Genomic DNA, 17,342 nt, shown 5'->3' with positions numbered 1-17,342 from the left:
ACCTGTTACTGGAACGCAGGAGGGAGGGTGAGAGACAACCAAGCACAGACACCAACTCACAGCAAATCTGTGGCACTCTGTGTGTACAACTGTGCTCATCTTTTCATAAATGCAGCACACAACAATCATTAAACAGCACATTGTTAGGAGTCACTGAAGTAATAACGTGCTTTCATTTTAATGTTAACTATGTAAATCACTTTTAACTGGCATTGCTTAAAGGACAACTGTAGTGAGAAGAATTTGGAGGCTGCCATATTTATTTCCTTTTAAACAATACCAGTTGCCTGGCTGCCCTGCTGATCTATTTTGCTGAAGTAATGCCTGAATCACACCAGAAACAAGCATGCAGCTAATCTTGTAAGATCTGACAATGGCCTCAAATCACTAAGATCATGCTGGAGATAAGGCAAGAGAAAACTTACCACCACACACCGATCTTGCCTTATTAAGGTGTAGAGATAAGTTTTCATGGTGAGACAGTTATCTTATCTCTTCAGTCCTTAAGTTAACTCCTCTGTAATTATTTTCACATGCAGTTAATTAACAGCCTGAAGAGTTAACTTATAGACAGAAGAGTTAACTGTAGGTTTGCCTGAGGCAAAACGTTTCCTAAATACTACATGCATCATCACCATGGTGATAACTCTAGAAATGTTATTAAAGACAGGAGATGAGCTTAGTGAATTGAGGCCAATGCCAGAAACCCCTGATCTGCTGCATGCTTGCTCAGGGTCTATGGTTAAAGTGGACCTGAACTCTTGCACAGGACACAAGGAAAACATAACAGAAATGGACCCTGTGTGTATTTGAAGAGTTTAGCGTGTGTAATGCCCCCTCATTTGTATCTAATCACTAGTTGTAATTTGATCTCCCCCTGGGTCACATGACTGCCAATGGCAGATAAGCCCATTTAAAGGTACAGGCTGTAAACAATATGTCTGCTTCTATGATTTTTTTTTTTATTTAAAGTTTATTATGCTGTTGTGTATCTTTTAGAACAGAGAGGAGTTCTGAGTTCAGGTCCACTTTAAAAGTATTAGAGGCAGATGATCAGCAGGACAGCCAGGCAATTTGCATTAAAAGAAAATAAACATTTCAACTTCCATTTCAACTTGTGTTCCCTTTACAGGACCACTGAAGTGAGAGGTAAATGGAGGTTGCCATATTTATTTCCTTTTAAACAATTCCAGTTGCCTGGCAGCCCTGCTGATCTATCTGGCTGTAGTAGTGTCTGTATCACACCAGAAACAAGCATGCAGCTAATCTTGTCAGATCTGACAATAATGTCAGAAACTCCTGATCTGCTGCATGCTTGTTCAGGGGCTATGGCTAAAAGTATTAGAAGCAAAAGATCAGCAAGACAGCCAGGCAACTGGTATTGCTTAAAAGGAATGAAGTATGGTCGCATCCATATACCTCTTTCTTCAGTTTTTCCTTTAATGTGACAATCCATTGGCCTATTCAGGCTTGCATTAATAAGAGGCGTAAGTGCTCTGATGGAGTGTAACCAGCTTCTACTGATGCCACGGCTTTTAACGTTCTTAATGTTGTTCAAGTGGTATGAAATTCAAAATTGCATCTGTGCTTGAAAAATGTAACACTGCATAAAACTATCAGAAAAAAAAAAAAGAAAGACCGGTATAAAGTCACTGGGAGGTGACATTCCACTACACTGAAGCTAATTGATACCACTGCCAGTTGAAGGACAACTTATCAGCTTGTCTTGTAATTGAAGGGAACTTGAAGTGAGAAGTATAATATATGTAGGTTGCCATATTTATTTCCTTTTAAACAATACCAGTTGACTGGTTATCCTGCTAAACTATTTGACTGCAGTGTTGTCTGTATCAAACACCAGAAACAAGCTAATCTTGTCAGAAACGCCTGATCTTCTTCATGCTTGTTCAGGGTCTATGGCTAAAGGTATTAAAGGCAGAGGATCAGCAGGATAGCCAGGCAACTGGTATTGTTTAAACAAAAATAAATATGGGAGCCTCCATATACCTCTCATTACACTTGCCCTTTAAAGAGAACCCGAGGTGGGATTTAATGATGTTAGTGGGGCACAGAGGCTGGTTGTGCACACTATCACCAGCCTCTGTTGCCCTATGGTGTGCCCCCAGGACCCCCCTGCGATCTGCTATCCCCAGCGCCGTGCTAGCGACACACAGCGTGTCGCTAGCAGGCTGTTTACAGGTGACTGTCTGTCAGCGCCGCTCCCCCGCCTCCTCTGTATCGGCGCTACCCGCCCGTGTCCCTTCCTTCCCGCTGATTGGAGGAAAGGGACGCGGGTGGGTAGAGCCGATACAGAGGAGGCGGGGGAGCGGCGCTGACAGACAGTCACATGTAAACAGCCTCGCTAGCACGGCGCTGGAGTTAGAGCGCAGGGGGGTCCTGGGGGCACACCATAGGGCAACAGAGGCTGGTGATAGTGTGCACAACCAGCCTCTGTGCCCCACTAACATCATTAAATCCCACCTCGGGTTCTCTTTAAGCAAGCAAAGTAGAGAATGTTCTCTGCCTTATACACCAATAAACTAATCTATTTTCTCCGGTTTGGTGCCCCAAAATGGCTGCCCGATCAATTATTTTGATCGATTTCAACATGAAATTGATCGAAATAATGATTACTCCGGAGAGAAGATCTTGCTTGAAAGGGGGCAGAGAAGCAGCGGTAGGTTGACAGCCAGCTGATGGACACACCCAGGTATCCCCCTAAGTTTTAATAGTGCTTCCCCAGGGCTCCACCTTAATGCAGAGTGCTTACAGCGAAGCACACTTATCTGTCCAGTCAGCATGGTCCCTCCTGTGTCCTTCTGTTCCCAACCCCACTGGCAGCATGTTCTCTGCGTCAATGAACATATCGCCGGGTCCTGGAGAACAAGCATCTTGGCGAAGATGGAGGCAGGAACACACCGGAGGGAGCGCACCGACGGACAGGTGAGTGCGCTCTGCTGCAAGCACTCTGCAGTGGGCCCAGAGGAGTGCTATTACCTGCAGCACGGTGGCGTAGTGGTTAGCACTCTCGCCTTGCATTGCTGGGTCCCTGGTTCGAATCCCAGCCAGGTCAACATCTGCAAGGAGTTTGTATGTTCTCCCCATGTCTGCGTGGGTTTCCTCTGGGCATTCCGGTTTCCTCCCACATCCCAAAAAACATACAGGTAAGTCAATTGGCTTCCCCCTAAATTGGCACTAGACTATGAGACATGCACTACACGATATATATACATCGACATATGACTATGGTAGGGACTAGATTGTGAGCCCCTCTGAGGGACAGTTAGTGACAAGAGAATTTACTCTGTACAGCGCTGTGTAATATGTCGGTGCTATATAAATACTTAAATAAATACCTGGGCAGGAGCCATTAGTCAGCCCTGCTCTGCAGTGGTTTAATACATTTTTTTAATAGATTTCATGCTAAAATCTTTTAAAGATCTACAGTATTTGCAGTGTGTGGCAGGAATCTCGTTCAGAGAGGGATCCATCATCGGGGCACGTAGAGCGGTCATCTGCCAGTGTGTGGCCACTTAGAGCTTCTCAGCTTTATTTGCTCAGCACAGTTCAACACAATACGATCATTTTTTTCACAGCAATGGAAATATTATCAATTGGCTTTTGAGTGAAGTAGAAGGTTGATTATTAACACCTCCAGTAACTTTAAAACATGTTTTTCTATTAGTTTTATGGGGTGCTCCATGTTTTAGACCAGAGCTGAAATTTGTGTTTCATACAACTTTCAGGAATTCACCTTCAAAAAGAAGAAAAAAAAAACAAATTTGGACGCATTTTACTTAAAAAAAATAAAATATTAGTGGTACTCTTCGAAAAAGAAAAATAATAATAATACTAATTTGTACATGTATCCCTATTTCATCAGTCACCTGCCTGCTGACCCTGCCCTCCCAGTCAGTCGTGGCCCAGCCCACACTACTGTCTGGTGTGGCCATCTTGCCCCTGAAAAGCACCCGGCACCGCAACAAAAATACACTGGTGCAAAGAAGATCAGACCGCTTTCAATATCTAAAAGTAGCCAAAGATAATACAACTAACCCTTACATTTTCCATTTTTATAAAAACAATTGGTTGTATAGAAAAATGTAAAAAATGTATTTATTTTTTCCTAATTGAGAAATGTGATAGAATTTTTAAATTTTCAAGCAAATAGTTTTCAATAAGCCATGGTGGAAAATTCAGATCCATTTTTCTGGGAATTATGTTGTGGCACAGACTGTAAATCTCTTTACTGATACAGCCCATCAAATTTTTATTGTTTATTTTACAGAGTTTTGTATAACTTTTGTTCCCATAATTTGGAACAATGTAATAGATGTGTGGCTTAGGTTGCTCAGATTTTTACTGAAAAATTGATCATATTTCTCAAATAATAATAAAAAAGTGGACACAATATATATATATATATATATATATATATACACTGTGTGTGTATATCTCTTTAGTGTCCACCTTAAAGTGGATCTGAGATGAAAAACTAGCTATAACAAGTAACTTGTCTATATAACTTATCTAAAGTTTAAACAGCAACTCTAGCTGCAAACAGCTTCAACAGTTTATGATTATTTCTTCCTGTAATACAATGAGAGTGGTCATGTTCTGTTTATCACATTACACACAGGCAAACTGATCTGTATCTCCATCCCTCAGCCTGTGAAAAAACCCCTCTCCTCCCCTCTGCCTCTGAAATCTCTGGCTAGTAAAACCACCTCCTCCTCCTGCCCAGACTGAGCTCCCATAAGCCCTTGCTACTCTCTGAAAATGCCAAGGCACTCTGAGAAGCTGTGGGCGAGGCTTGTTTAGTCTATAGGGAATTAGAGTACTAAAACAATAAACAAGAAAAGTATTTGGCTTGAGGAATGCCCTATAAACTATATGAAAGGAACACAATTATGTAATGAGAAAAAGTTTATCTCGGATCCACTTTAAGCAAATCTCTGACATGTATATGACAGCACATCTGCCTCTAAACAGACCTGTCTGACAGTAAACTACTCTCCTTTGTGTACTGTTAGACAACCGAATGTGTTTGAACTAGAGATCGTATGTCAGTCAGTGTTTTGGATTAAGCAAGCAAGGTAAATCTACAGGGAGGCGGGAAAGTGGACAGGAAGAGGAGCATATGGACACCGGTTGGTATAGCCATATAGCTTGCTGTGACTATACCAGGCTGTACATATGTAGACATGCATTATGACTCTGGCATGCTGGTGTTACCTGAATTATATGAATATGGGCCTTTATCTGGAAAACAAATATTCATAAGAACTGATGTCAAGTGGAACATGTCATGATAATAAATATGTAGCAGGGAGATTATAGCAAATAATCAATGTATTCATTATACTTCAGAAAAGGTTAAAGATGCAAAAATACATTTTGAAGAGTCAATTGTACAAGCAGCACTTTTTTCTGAACATCCCTGCTACATAGACTTATTGGAAATGGAAAACAATAGATGTGACAGTCAGAATGGAAAATAAAAATGTGGACTCAAAACTGTGTCATTTTGTTCATGCATCAACCTTGCTACACATGTCATTATACAAGTATTCAAAATGCTCTAAATACATTTCATTAAAGAGACTCTGAAGTCTCCCAAATGTCCTCTTTTTATTTCAGAGTCCTCTTGAGCAGTAATAGCACAGATGAATCGCTGCATCCCAGTGGCCGTAGGAGGTCTTTATCCCCCCAAATCCCGGGGCAAAATCCTACAACTTTCAAAGTCACAGATTTTGCTGCCCGGAGAGGCAGAGCTTTGGGCTGTAGCTCTGCCTCCAGTTTATTCAATCACCGCTGATCGCAGCCTCTCCCCGCCCCTCTCAGTCTTCTTTCAAAAAGAGGGGCAGGGAGAGGTGCCGATCTGCGGTGATTAAATGGACTGGAGGCAGAGCTACAGCAAAAAGCTCTGCCTCCTCCAGGAAATACCGGAGGGATTTTCGACGGGCATCTCAGGGGAGATAAAGACCTCCTACGGGCGCGGGGTTCCGGCGATTCATTTGTGTCATTAGTGCTCAAGAGGAATCTGAAATAAAAAGAGGTAATTTGGAAGACTTCAGAGTCTCTTTAAATAGTACATATATAGCGAAACAACTGGAGCGCCACCTCTTGTTTACACTAGAGATCTGCAACACTGAGCATATAGATAACTTTAATTTTAGCAGGTCAAGGCTGCCAGTGGTGGCCTAGGTGTAAATACATCTTGATTGAAGCTAACTTCACATACAACTAGCTGGTAACATGCGGGTGAAAAAGAATGGGTCCAAAAATGATTTTGACATAATTGAAAGTACACCTAAACTGAGAGGTACAAAGAGACAAAATGCCCTAATCGACATTTTTTTGGGGAACAAATCGATAATTACCTTCCGATTACTTACAAACATAAAAATTGCTTTGAAAGATTGCATCTAAAGACAAAAATTGTATCGGTAATAGCCACCTTATAGAGAGAGTCAGAACATTTGTCTATCCAGTAGAGATTCTCCTTGAGGAGATGCATGTGAGCGCTACAACCCAAGTGATCAGGAAATCTCTGACTGGTGGAGACCAAAGGATCACGTCTTTTTTGTTTCCTAGGTAGCCTGCCCAGAAACAGATGACAATCACATGACCACAATCCCCAACCAATCAGAGACCTGCAAGTCAGTCACCTGCTCAAATGTATCACATGCTTTTTCATGAATTCTCTTATGGGAGAATTTCTATGGAATAGACTGGACCCTCTCTGGAGGAAACCGATGGAATGCTGATTCTCACACAGAAAGCAGATGACTTACTTTGCAATCTTCTAGTTGGGCTCTCCCCGTGCATCTGCCTCCGCTGCATGAATGGAGACGGGTGGGGAAGTGGCAAGGACGACACATCATGCGTCTGTAGCTTGTACCAATGTGGCTCATCATCTAAAAGTGCAGTTTCTAATTCAATTAGAATCTGTGACAAGAGAGAAGAGACCTGGTTAATATGAAAATATTTTAGCTACATATCCAATGAGGCAGCCTGTCCAGCACACAGATGGCTTTCATGAAGCAGGTTGGCCTAGCAGAGTGATCTGCAAACTTGGCTCTCCAGCTGTTAAAGTGAACCAGAGATGAAGCACCCTTATGTATTTTACCATACAGATCAATGGGAACATTAGAGAAAACACCTACCATGCTTTCATTTCATTCTGCACTGCACAGCTTGTTTCTTATGAGACCAGATAAAATCCCTGACTGAGCATTCAGTCTGGCTTTGCTAGAATGACTCAGCTATAATGATTCCTGAGCAGAGCCAACAGGGGGCAGGCTTGGACTTGAAGACATGAGAGAACACAGACTGAGCTATAAATATTCCTGAGCAAAGCCAGACTAAATGCTCAGTCGGGGATTTTATCAGGGCTGATTAGAAGCAAGCTGTGCAGTGCAGAATGAAACAGAAAGCAAGGTAGGTGTTTTCTCTAATGTTCCCACTCATATATCTTAAAAAATACATGAGGGTGCTTCGACTCTGGTTCCCTTCAAGGAACTACAAGTCCCACAATGCATTCCAGGAGTCTGACAAGGCATAGTCATGATTCAAAAAGACAAATGCATTGTAGGACTTGTAGTTCCTTAACAGCTGGAGAGCCAAGGTTGCAGATCACTGGCCTAGCATGTACTGGACTAGCATACAAATACGCAATTGACCTGATTTAATAAAACATAGTTACATAGTTATTTTGGTTGAAAAAAGACATACGTCCATCAAGTTCAACCAGTACAACTATGCACACCCTTCAGATTTTCATAGTTCTAAGTGATTGTTTGCGATTACTCTCACTCCACCATTATTGTAGTCAGCCTCTGGATCCTTACGAAGATGGGTTCCTATGTCCTCCTCCAGACCACCCCTTCTCGCTGAGGGTCTCTGAAACGGGGCCATGCTTCCGTGTGTGAACAAGAGGCTGAACTGAACTGTGCCACTGCACAGAAACAATTGTGGCGCAATCAATGGCAAGGTGGAGGTGGACAGGGAAAGCCTTTGGATTATCCCTCTACTGAGGTAAGTACCCATTTAAAGAGAGTCTGAAGCCTAATAAAATAATTATTTTTACCTGCTATTTATGTTAAGCAATGTTGTAGTGATGAAACGCTGCATTCCTGCAGCAGAACAAGGGCTTTATATCCCCCAAATCCCGGGGCAAAATTCCACGACTCTCCAGGTCATGGATTTTGCTGCCCGGGGAGGCAGATCTTTGTCCTGTAGCTCTGCCTCTACTGGAGTCAATCCTCCACTGATTTCCGCCTCTCCCCGCCCCTCTCAGTGAAAGAAGAAAGAGAGGGGCGGAAATCGGAGGAAAATTATTCCAGCAGAGGCAGAGCTACAGCCCAAAGCTCTGCCTTTTACAGGAAGCGCTCCCCGATTTTTGCCCCAGGGATTTGGGGGGTATAAAGCCCTTGTTCTGCTGTGGGAATGCGGCGTTTCAGCACTGCTGATATTGCTTTACATAGGTAGCAGGTAAAAATAATTAATTTATTAGGCTTCAGACTCTCTTTAAGATGCTTTTTTTACCTGTAGGTACACAATGACATAATGAATAAAATTGCTTAATTCCTACAATATTAACTTTAAGATTATTTAGTCAGTGTTTGCCCATTATAGGTAGAAGGCTGCGCATCCCTGACCCAATACTGTACAATCGAATGGTCAATCGCTGTGGCGCACACCGCCCCCCCCTGGACTAAAATGTACGCCCGCATCCAAACAATGCAATACTGGTCTATGGAGAAATTTTAGCTTCCATCATAGTTTTGCATGCAAAAATATAGATATACTGGACATCTGCACCAACGTTGAGGTAAATCTCCAAGGCAGATGTCTTGGAGATTTACCTCAACGTTGGTGCAGATGTCCAGTATATCTATATTTTTGCATGCAAAACTATGATGGAAGCTAAAATTTCTCCATAGACCAGTATTGCATTGTTTGGATGCAGGCGTACATTTTAGTCCAGGGGGGGCGGTGTGCGCCACAGCGATTAACCATTCGATTGTACAGTATTGGGTCAGGGATGCGCAGCCTTCTACCTATATTTTGTTTCCACAGTTCTGTAACTACCAGGCTAGCAGCACCCATTGTGCTATCCTGTTTTGCATGGTAAGTATTTAGTTTTGCATATGTTTTGCATCTGTCTGATTGCTGAGGGCTGGTGCACACCAAAACCCGCTAGCAGATCCGCAAAACGCTAGCAGATTTTTAAACGCTTTTTTTTATTTTTATGAGGCGTTTTGCTAGCGTTTTGCGGATTGCTGCTGCGGTTTTCAGTATAGTAGATTTCATATATTGTTACAGTAAAGCTGTTACTGAACAGCTTCTGTAACAAAAACGCCGGCAAAACCGCTCTGAACTGCCGTTTTTCAGAGCGGTTTGCGTTTTTCCTATACTTAACATTGAGGCAGAAACGCACCCGCAATCCAAAAAATGCCTCACCCAGGCATTTTTCGTTTCTGCAAAACGCCTGCCACTCTGGTGTGCACCACCCCATTGAGATACATTGACCAAGCAGATCCGCAGCCGCAAGCGGATCTGAAAACGCCCAAAAAGCCGCTCGGTGTGCACCAGCCCTGAGTGTGTATTTGAGCTATTTAAGCGGTGCATATGAGGTGATGAGTCATTCAGATGCGGCCCATATTGGTGAGCGCTTGCTTTTGTTTTCTAGTGTTTGCCCATTATAAAATATTTCCTCTCCCTGATTTACATTCTGAAATGTATCACTGGTGGGGACATCTTTAGTTCTGCCAGGTGATCTGTGCAAAATATTCGTTAATGAAAGTTCTATGCACAGAGGGAGACACTGGTTGATTGGCAGTTGGAAAAAGCCATTATTTCCCACAATGCAATGAGGTTCACAGAACGCAAACTGTCAGGGCCATGGTGTGACGTCACACTGTGGGAGGGGTTTCACCGCACTATCAGCCATATAAGCCCCCCTGGTGATCTATTCCAGAAAAAGTAAAGGTTTCTCGTTGGAAAGGGGGTATCAGCTACTGACTGAAATGAAGTTCAATCCTGGGTTAAAGTTCCTCTTTAAGGCATCCGTAGAGATCTCTTAGGCTAGGTTTACAACATGGGCGGCTGTGATGGATCCAATGTATGTATCTGTCCATCCATCCATGTATTCAGGGTGTGAGTTATAACGGACACGTCATCCAGGGCTGTGGAGTCGGAGTTGGAGTCGGAGTCGAGAAGTCTGAGCAATTTTGGGCCCCGGAGTCGGAGTCGGTGGTTTCATAAACTGAGGAGTCTGAGTCAGGAGTCAGAGTCGGGTGATTTTTGTACAAAATCCACAGCCCTATTAAATATTAAACTAAGGAGTCGGAGTCGTTTTGGTTACCCGGAGTCGGAGTCATGGTTTCATAAACTGAGGAGTCGAAGTTGGAAGATTTTTGTACCGACTCCACCACAGCCCTGACGTCATCAATAACATGTATCATGTCCCTGTTCCATTTGGAGACCGGAAAAGTTGTGCCGTGTCAGGGCTTTGCATTCCACCACCACAAAAGACACGTTCACAATGGACACCTAAACGGATCCTATAGATAACCATTTCCATCGACATTTCCATTGCTGAATTAGATCAGGTAAGACTCCACTCCATTTAAAAAGTTAAAGCTTTATGCAAATCTTCTTTAAAAACACAACATTCAAAGTGTATCTTCGTAATAAAAGCAAGATCTTACGTGGCGGGGGTCAGAGCGACACTCGCGGCTTTGAACAAATGTCCTTCCTCAAGTTCAGAGCCTTAGGCCTGGAACCCACTAGAAAACGCTTTTGCTAATCGCTAGCGTTTTTAATTCTGTAAGCGATTTCATTAACGTTTTCTGGCGATTTTGGTAGCGATTTTAAAAAGTGTAAGCGTTTTGCCATCGATTATGTAGCGATTAGCATTTTTCAATCTGATTGGTCCTTTCAATTAATGTTTTGACAGTGTGCAGTAATGTAAAAACGCTAGCAAAATCACTCTGTGTAGGTTTTGACGAGCGATTACGCCAGCGTTTATATTCTTTACATTGCAGAAACACTAACGCAAAACGCTAAAAATGCATGTCCTGCGTTTACGATTTTGGTAATCTCAATCGCTCCAGTGGAATTTGGCCCATCTATTAACATTCGCTGAGCGTTTAGGGAAATCTCTAGCGTTTTGAATCGCTCCCAAAACGCTCAAGAAATCGCTCTAGTGGGTTCCAGCCCCTTAGAACGTATTACAATAAATGAAATGTAATTGTGAAATGCCTTGTGCAGCATCGATCTAGGCGCACGGCATTCTTTTAACAAAAGTGGGGTATCCCTTTAAGTATGCCATATTTAGTATGTGTGACTCAGGATAAGCGGCACTTGACTCTCAGCATCACCGTCTCCCGCCGCTACGGCCTTGTCACTTAGCTCATAACTGCTTGTGTCAGGTACAAAACTGTACGTCTCCCTGTGACTGACAACGCAGTGCTGGGATCTCACACAGCCAACTCTGCTCCGCTGTCTGCTTCAGTCTGTCAAACGTCAGTAAACTGTCTAGTATGAAGGAAATCTGTGATGCAAATGATATTTCAGTTATTGTCTGACTGACAACTAAACACCCAGCAACTAAAGGTGAGAGTGACACCGCGATGTTGATTCTTGGGGGGGGGGGGGGGGGGGGGGGACAGAAGCATTATTTACGCTATAGTCTGATATATTTCACAGCATAAGGCGGGGTGACACAGAGGCTGCTGAAGCTTCAAATACTAAAACATAGCCAACTTGCCGTTTTTCCAAATGCAAATTAAAGTGGAATGAAACCCAGTATTTCTTCTTTCCTCTAAAAGATTATTTACAGCATATAATATACTAACACAATTTTTTTTTTTGTAAAACAGCATTTAAAGGGTTAAATCACAGGACTGACTTTTTCTCCTGCAGGGGCAGCCGCATCCGAACTGGTGATAACCTGTTTACATTCTTCACTTGATACAATTAAGTAAATATTCTCTGACTGTGCAGAAACTTCTGCTAATGAGTCCTGAATAAAGATGGCCCGAACGGTTCGCCGGTGAACGGTTCCCGGCGAACTTCCGGGGTTCGCGATCGCGGCGAACCGTGAACTTTTCCGGAAGTTTGGTTCGCCCCCATAGTGCATCATGAGGGTCAATTTTGACCCTCTACATCACAGTCAGCAGGCACATTGTAGCCAATCAGGCTACACTACCTCCTGGAGCCACCCCCCCTAATAAAAGGCAGACAGTGTCAGGCTTTTCACTCACTCCTGTGCCTGCATTAATTAGAGAAGGGATAGCTGCTGCATACTCTCATATAGAAAGCTTAGTTAGGCTCTTGTAGGCTTCTTAGCTTGCTCCTTGCTGATTGTTATTGTTAAAAAAGAACCACTCAACAGCTCTTTTGAGAGCTAATCTTGTTCTTGTGATCTATTTTTTTTTTTTTTGTGTGTGTCCCGCAGACACTTGTATAGCATAGACAGCCTTGGTAACTCCTACTGTGTGTATCACTGCCAGGCCCAGCACATTCAGTGACTACCTGTGTGTGTGTCAGGTGCACATTGTAATACCCATCACTGCATATACCTACTACCTGTTGTTCACTTCAGTGCACCCACCTACCTACGTGAGCGCACTTCTAAGGGTTTTTTCGCCTTCCTCTGGATCAACAAGGATATGTGAGGGAGCAGGCTGGTGTTGTACTTTATACTGGTTGAACTCGATGGACGTATGTCTTCTTTCAACCAAAATAACTATGTAACTATGTAACTTTGCCTGTCCGGTACCTGTCTGTGTGTGACAGGTGCACATTGTTTTACCCATCACTGCATATACCTACTACCTGTTCGCTTCAGTGCACCCACCTACCTACGTAGGCGCACGCAGTGTCAATGTGCCTGTCCAGTACGTGTGTGTGTGTGTGTGTGTGAGACAGGTGCACATTTGTAATACCAGTCATTGCATAATTGATCACAATACCTGTGTGACCGCACGTTGTGTAATATACCACTCTGAGCATACCTGTTAACTGCACCTGTGTGACAGCTGCACATTGTAATACCAGTCACTGCATACCTTTCACAGCATCAGTGACTGCACATTGTATTATACCTGGCAGTCAGTGCATACCTATCACTTGAATGGATGGCAGACTTGCCCTCCACAACAGATTCTCGTTAAAGGTAATAAAGTCAATTAGTAGTGTCATATACAGCAGGGCCTCGAAAGTCCTCCTGTATTGTTATTTTTTGTCACTACCTCAGGATTTGCATGCCATGCCTGCTGCCTCCGGACCGGAATCGAACCCTGACTCCCCGTTCATGCGCCTTCTTTAACAATGGTAGAGAAAGAACCATCAACAGTATGAGCAGCGATGGACTACTGGGTGCGCAGGCTTGACCTGTGGCCAGAGCTGTCCCAATTTGCCATCCAACTTCTGTCTTGCCCTGCCTCAAGCATCCTGTCAGAAAGGACCTTCAGCGCAGCTGGAGGCATTGTCAGTGAGAAGAGAAGTCGCCTAAGTCACAAAAGTGTTCAGTACCTCACCTTTATCAAAATGAAGGGCGCATGGATCCCGGAGGGCTACTGCCCGCCCCAAGACTAAAGCTCAACACACACCATACAATCTTGGTTGTACAGATTTACCAAATCTATGTAGTATAAGGGCCAACAGATTGAAAATACCTTGAATGATTAATTGGATAAGCTCTTATACTACATGAAAGTGGTAAGATTGAACAACCAAGATTGTATGGTGTGTGTTGAGCCTAAGTCATTCCCCAGACAAAGCATCTCTATCTGCACGCCGTGTGACTGCCTGCCCCAAGACTAAGTCGCTCCCCACACAACACCTTTGCCCACAGGCCGCTTGACTGCCTTCTCCGCCACCACCAACAGCGTCCAGGACTCCAGGTGGATTCCTGAATTATAGCAGCGGCCGCTATAATAATTTTTCTGGTGCGTGTACATGCCTGCCTAATTTTTCTGGCTGCACTGCAGCTGCAACAACAAAACAAAAGGCATGTACATATGCCAATTCCTCTTCGTGATTATTACCTTGCCGCGGCGAAGGGGCTTGCGTATCACAATGAAGCAATGACCGCCGGCTATATGACTGTCTCGGGGGGGCACACCCAAGATAATAAGGTCATTGCTTCATTGTGGATAGACCAAATTTGATCAGCTGGACAGTTACTGTTCTGTCATTCAGCTACCTCAGCCAGGCGACCATACTAGCTGGAAAGCCGTCATCACCGGCACTCTCTCGTCATGGAGCGCACCAGTCCAGCACAGGGGTCACTACACAAAAAGCTGTTTGCAGTCACTGCATACCTTTCACTGCATCTTTGACTGCACATTGTATTATACTTGGCAGTCAGTGCATACCTTTCACTTGAATGGATGGCAGACTTGCCCTCCATAACAGATTCTCGTTAAAGGATTTAAAGTTGATTCATCTCATATACAGCAGGGCCTCGAAAGTCCTCCTGTATTGTTATTTTTGGTCACTACCTCGGGACGTGCATGCCATGCCTGCTGCCTTCCTTGGATGTGTGGTAGCCGGTCCTGCTCCTTTGCCCACAGCGTGCCTGCTGCCTTCCTTGGATGTGTGGTGGTGGTAGCCGTTTCTTAGGCTCCCACTCCGGACTGGAATCGAACCAGGATTCCCCGGCCATTTGCCGTGGTCATCATGCTACTGAGAAAGTACCATCGACAGTGTCACACAGTTGAATGAATGGCAGACTTGCGCTCCATAATACATTCTAGTTAAAGGCAATTGGTGTCATCTCTGTCACACAGCGCTGGGTCAAGGGTCCATCTGACCACAGATGCCTGGTCTGCAAAGCACGATCAGGGCCTGTACATTACTTATACAGCAAATGGGTCCTTACTTGGATGTGTGGCGGTGGTAGCCGGTTCTCCGGCTCCCACTCTGGACCGGAATCGAACCCTGATTCCCTGGCCATTACCCGTGGTCACTCACAATGGCAGACTTGCCCTCCATAACAGATTCTCGTTACAGGTACTGAACAGCCAGCAGAAAATGTAATTAAAAAAAAAATAGATGTAAGCTTTTACAATGGTAGAGAAAGAACCATCGAAAGTTGATAAGGCAGTCAGACATTACCTGACATTACTGAGTGAGGAAGAGCAATCTTGTCATGGTGCGCACCAGTCCAGCATGCCCGTCACTACACAAACAGCTGTTTGCGGTGCATTACACAGTGAGTTTGGTGTGTCAGTGTGAAGCAGAACTCTAATTACACTCCCTGATTGATGTATACACATGCAAGATGTTTTAAAGCACGTGTAGCATTCAATGTGATTTCTGCTCTTAAAACGCTGCTTTGTATTAAATCCAGATTTTTCCCCGGGACTTTCGGTGTCTATCCCACTCCGCCATGCCCCCCTCCAGGTGTTAGACCCCTTGAAACATCTTTTCCTTCACTTTTCTGGCCAGCATAAGTGTTTCTAGTTTTCAAAGTTCGCCTCCCCATTGAAGTCTATTGTGGTTCGCGAAAGTTCGCGCGAACTAAACTTTTGCGGAAGTTCGCAAACCGAAAATCTGAGGTTTGGGCCATTTCTAGTCCTGAACTGAAACACTGCTCAGACATCATTACTGGGCGCATTTACTATAGAAATCCAACAGTTATGAATAAAATGCACCAGCAGCTTTCAAAGTAAATAAACTGAACTTTGGGAACTTATAATTTCTAAATGAATAATAATACTTGTGCACAAAAGCACATATGATAATTGTATGGATTACAAAAAGTAGGAAAACACATTTTTCTTGAATGTTTTGTCAGAGTTTAAAACCGCTTGAAAGCAGCCCTGAACTCAGAACTACGCAACAACATACTAACCTTTAAAGAAAAACATATATCTTTGTTACAGCTGATACAAGACTGGAAATAAATCTGCAGTGTGTCTACTTCCTTAAATTGGCTGCTCTACCTTGGCAGAGGAGATTCCTGAGCTGACAGCTGAGAGATCAAATTACACTGGTGATTAGTCACAGATGAGGGGGAATTAGACAGGCTAAACTCTCTAAATACATACAGGATGCATTTCTCTCTGTTTTTTTTTCTGTCCTGTACAAGAGTTCCAGTCCACTTTAACACACACAATTTTTTATAGACAACATCAACCAAAGCAGCACAATATACACAAGCTGAGAATAGAAAGCCAGACGTGTACGTTACTTTAAAGAGAATCCTAAAAAAAATCACAGCAGACAGCAGGAAACTGTATAGAGGAGGGAGGACCACTAAACACCAGGGAACTGTATAGGGGAGGGCCACTAGACATCAGGGAACCGTATAGGGGTAGGAGTGGGCTGTTATACACCAGGGAACTTTATAAGGGACAGAGGTGGCTACTACACATTTGAGGTTGGCCCGCAACTTGTTCCAGAGCTTAATTTCAGCCCACTTTGTAATTGAATTTGACACCTCTGCTGTAAGCGAATGATTTTCATACTTACTCACTTAGCAGAAAGGTGCATCATGGGAGTTTAAAAAAAACAAAACTATACATATCTGGGGCTTCCTCCAGCCCCCTTCAGGCTGATTGCTCCCTTGCCGTCCTCCTGCACTGCCTGGATCCAGCCCATGAAGTCCTTCAGTCTGGGGCGGACTGTGCATGCCTGGCCCATCGCCAGGAGCACTCTGTGCCTGAGCAGTACTATTGCTTGGGCACACAACGTTCCCTGTGTCAGGAGTGCCATATTGGGGGGGGGGGGGGGGGGGGGGGTGCATGGCCGGAAACCTAGCGAAGGATGGCCAAGGAGTAATCAGCCTGAGCTCAGCCGGGACAAGGTCATCCAGCACCCAAGGCTGAGACACCAAAGTGCGCCCCTCCATCCCTCCCACCCCAGCCGTCACACACTGATTGCTATTAGAGTAAGTTGGGCAACACCTTAATCTCTAGTTATCTGGCTTGCAGTCACTGCTATATGTCCCTTTTCATTATTTCTCTTTGCTTCAAACACAACAAGGAAATGATAGCTGAGTGAGTTGTGCGCCCCCTTCTACACTGCGCCCTGAGGCTGGAGCCTCTCTCGCCTCTGCCTCGGCCCGGCCCTGAGCCCTTTTTCTCACCAAAATTCGCAAAACGCAATCAAAAACGCAAACGACTTTTGAATTTTGCAATTTTCACTACAGAACTAACTAAGACTGCTTTTTTAGAAAATGACAAACGCATTCAGTGTTAATGCATTCCCACAATTCCAATTGTAACTTTACTGCACTTGCATTTGGAAGATCGCAAGCCTTTTCAAAAACTAAGCGAAACACAGCCGATGTAAGGCCTCTTGCACACTACATGCGATTA

The 17,342-nt window shown here is 44.0% G+C and overlaps 1 protein-coding gene across 49 annotated transcripts in view; it reads right to left on the bottom strand.

Moving 5' to 3' along the window:
* Window positions 1-17,342, bottom strand: part of RIMS2 (regulating synaptic membrane exocytosis 2) — an 816,797-nt gene that overhangs the window by 223,398 nt on the left and 576,057 nt on the right. For 37 of the 49 annotated variants that reach the window (XM_068237786.1, XM_068237768.1, XM_068237771.1 and 34 more), the window contains 2 exons: window positions 6,798-6,951; window positions 5,236-5,262 (listed from right to left, as the gene is read on the bottom strand). In XM_068237786.1, coding sequence (XP_068093887.1) covers window positions 5,236-5,262; window positions 6,798-6,951 — 181 coding nt within the window. The remainder of the gene's footprint in view (window positions 1-5,235; window positions 5,263-6,797; window positions 6,952-17,342) is intronic. The other 12 variants (XM_068237812.1, XM_068237820.1, XM_068237772.1 and 9 more) reach the window with 1 other exon arrangement.

The sequence above is a fragment of the Hyperolius riggenbachi genome, chromosome 5 (genome assembly GCF_040937935.1).
Source record: "Hyperolius riggenbachi isolate aHypRig1 chromosome 5, aHypRig1.pri, whole genome shotgun sequence".
Classification (NCBI taxonomy): domain Eukaryota; kingdom Metazoa; phylum Chordata; class Amphibia; order Anura; family Hyperoliidae; genus Hyperolius; species Hyperolius riggenbachi.
The sequence above is the reverse complement of the archived record's forward strand: the minus strand, read 5'-3'. Positions and strand labels throughout refer to the sequence as shown.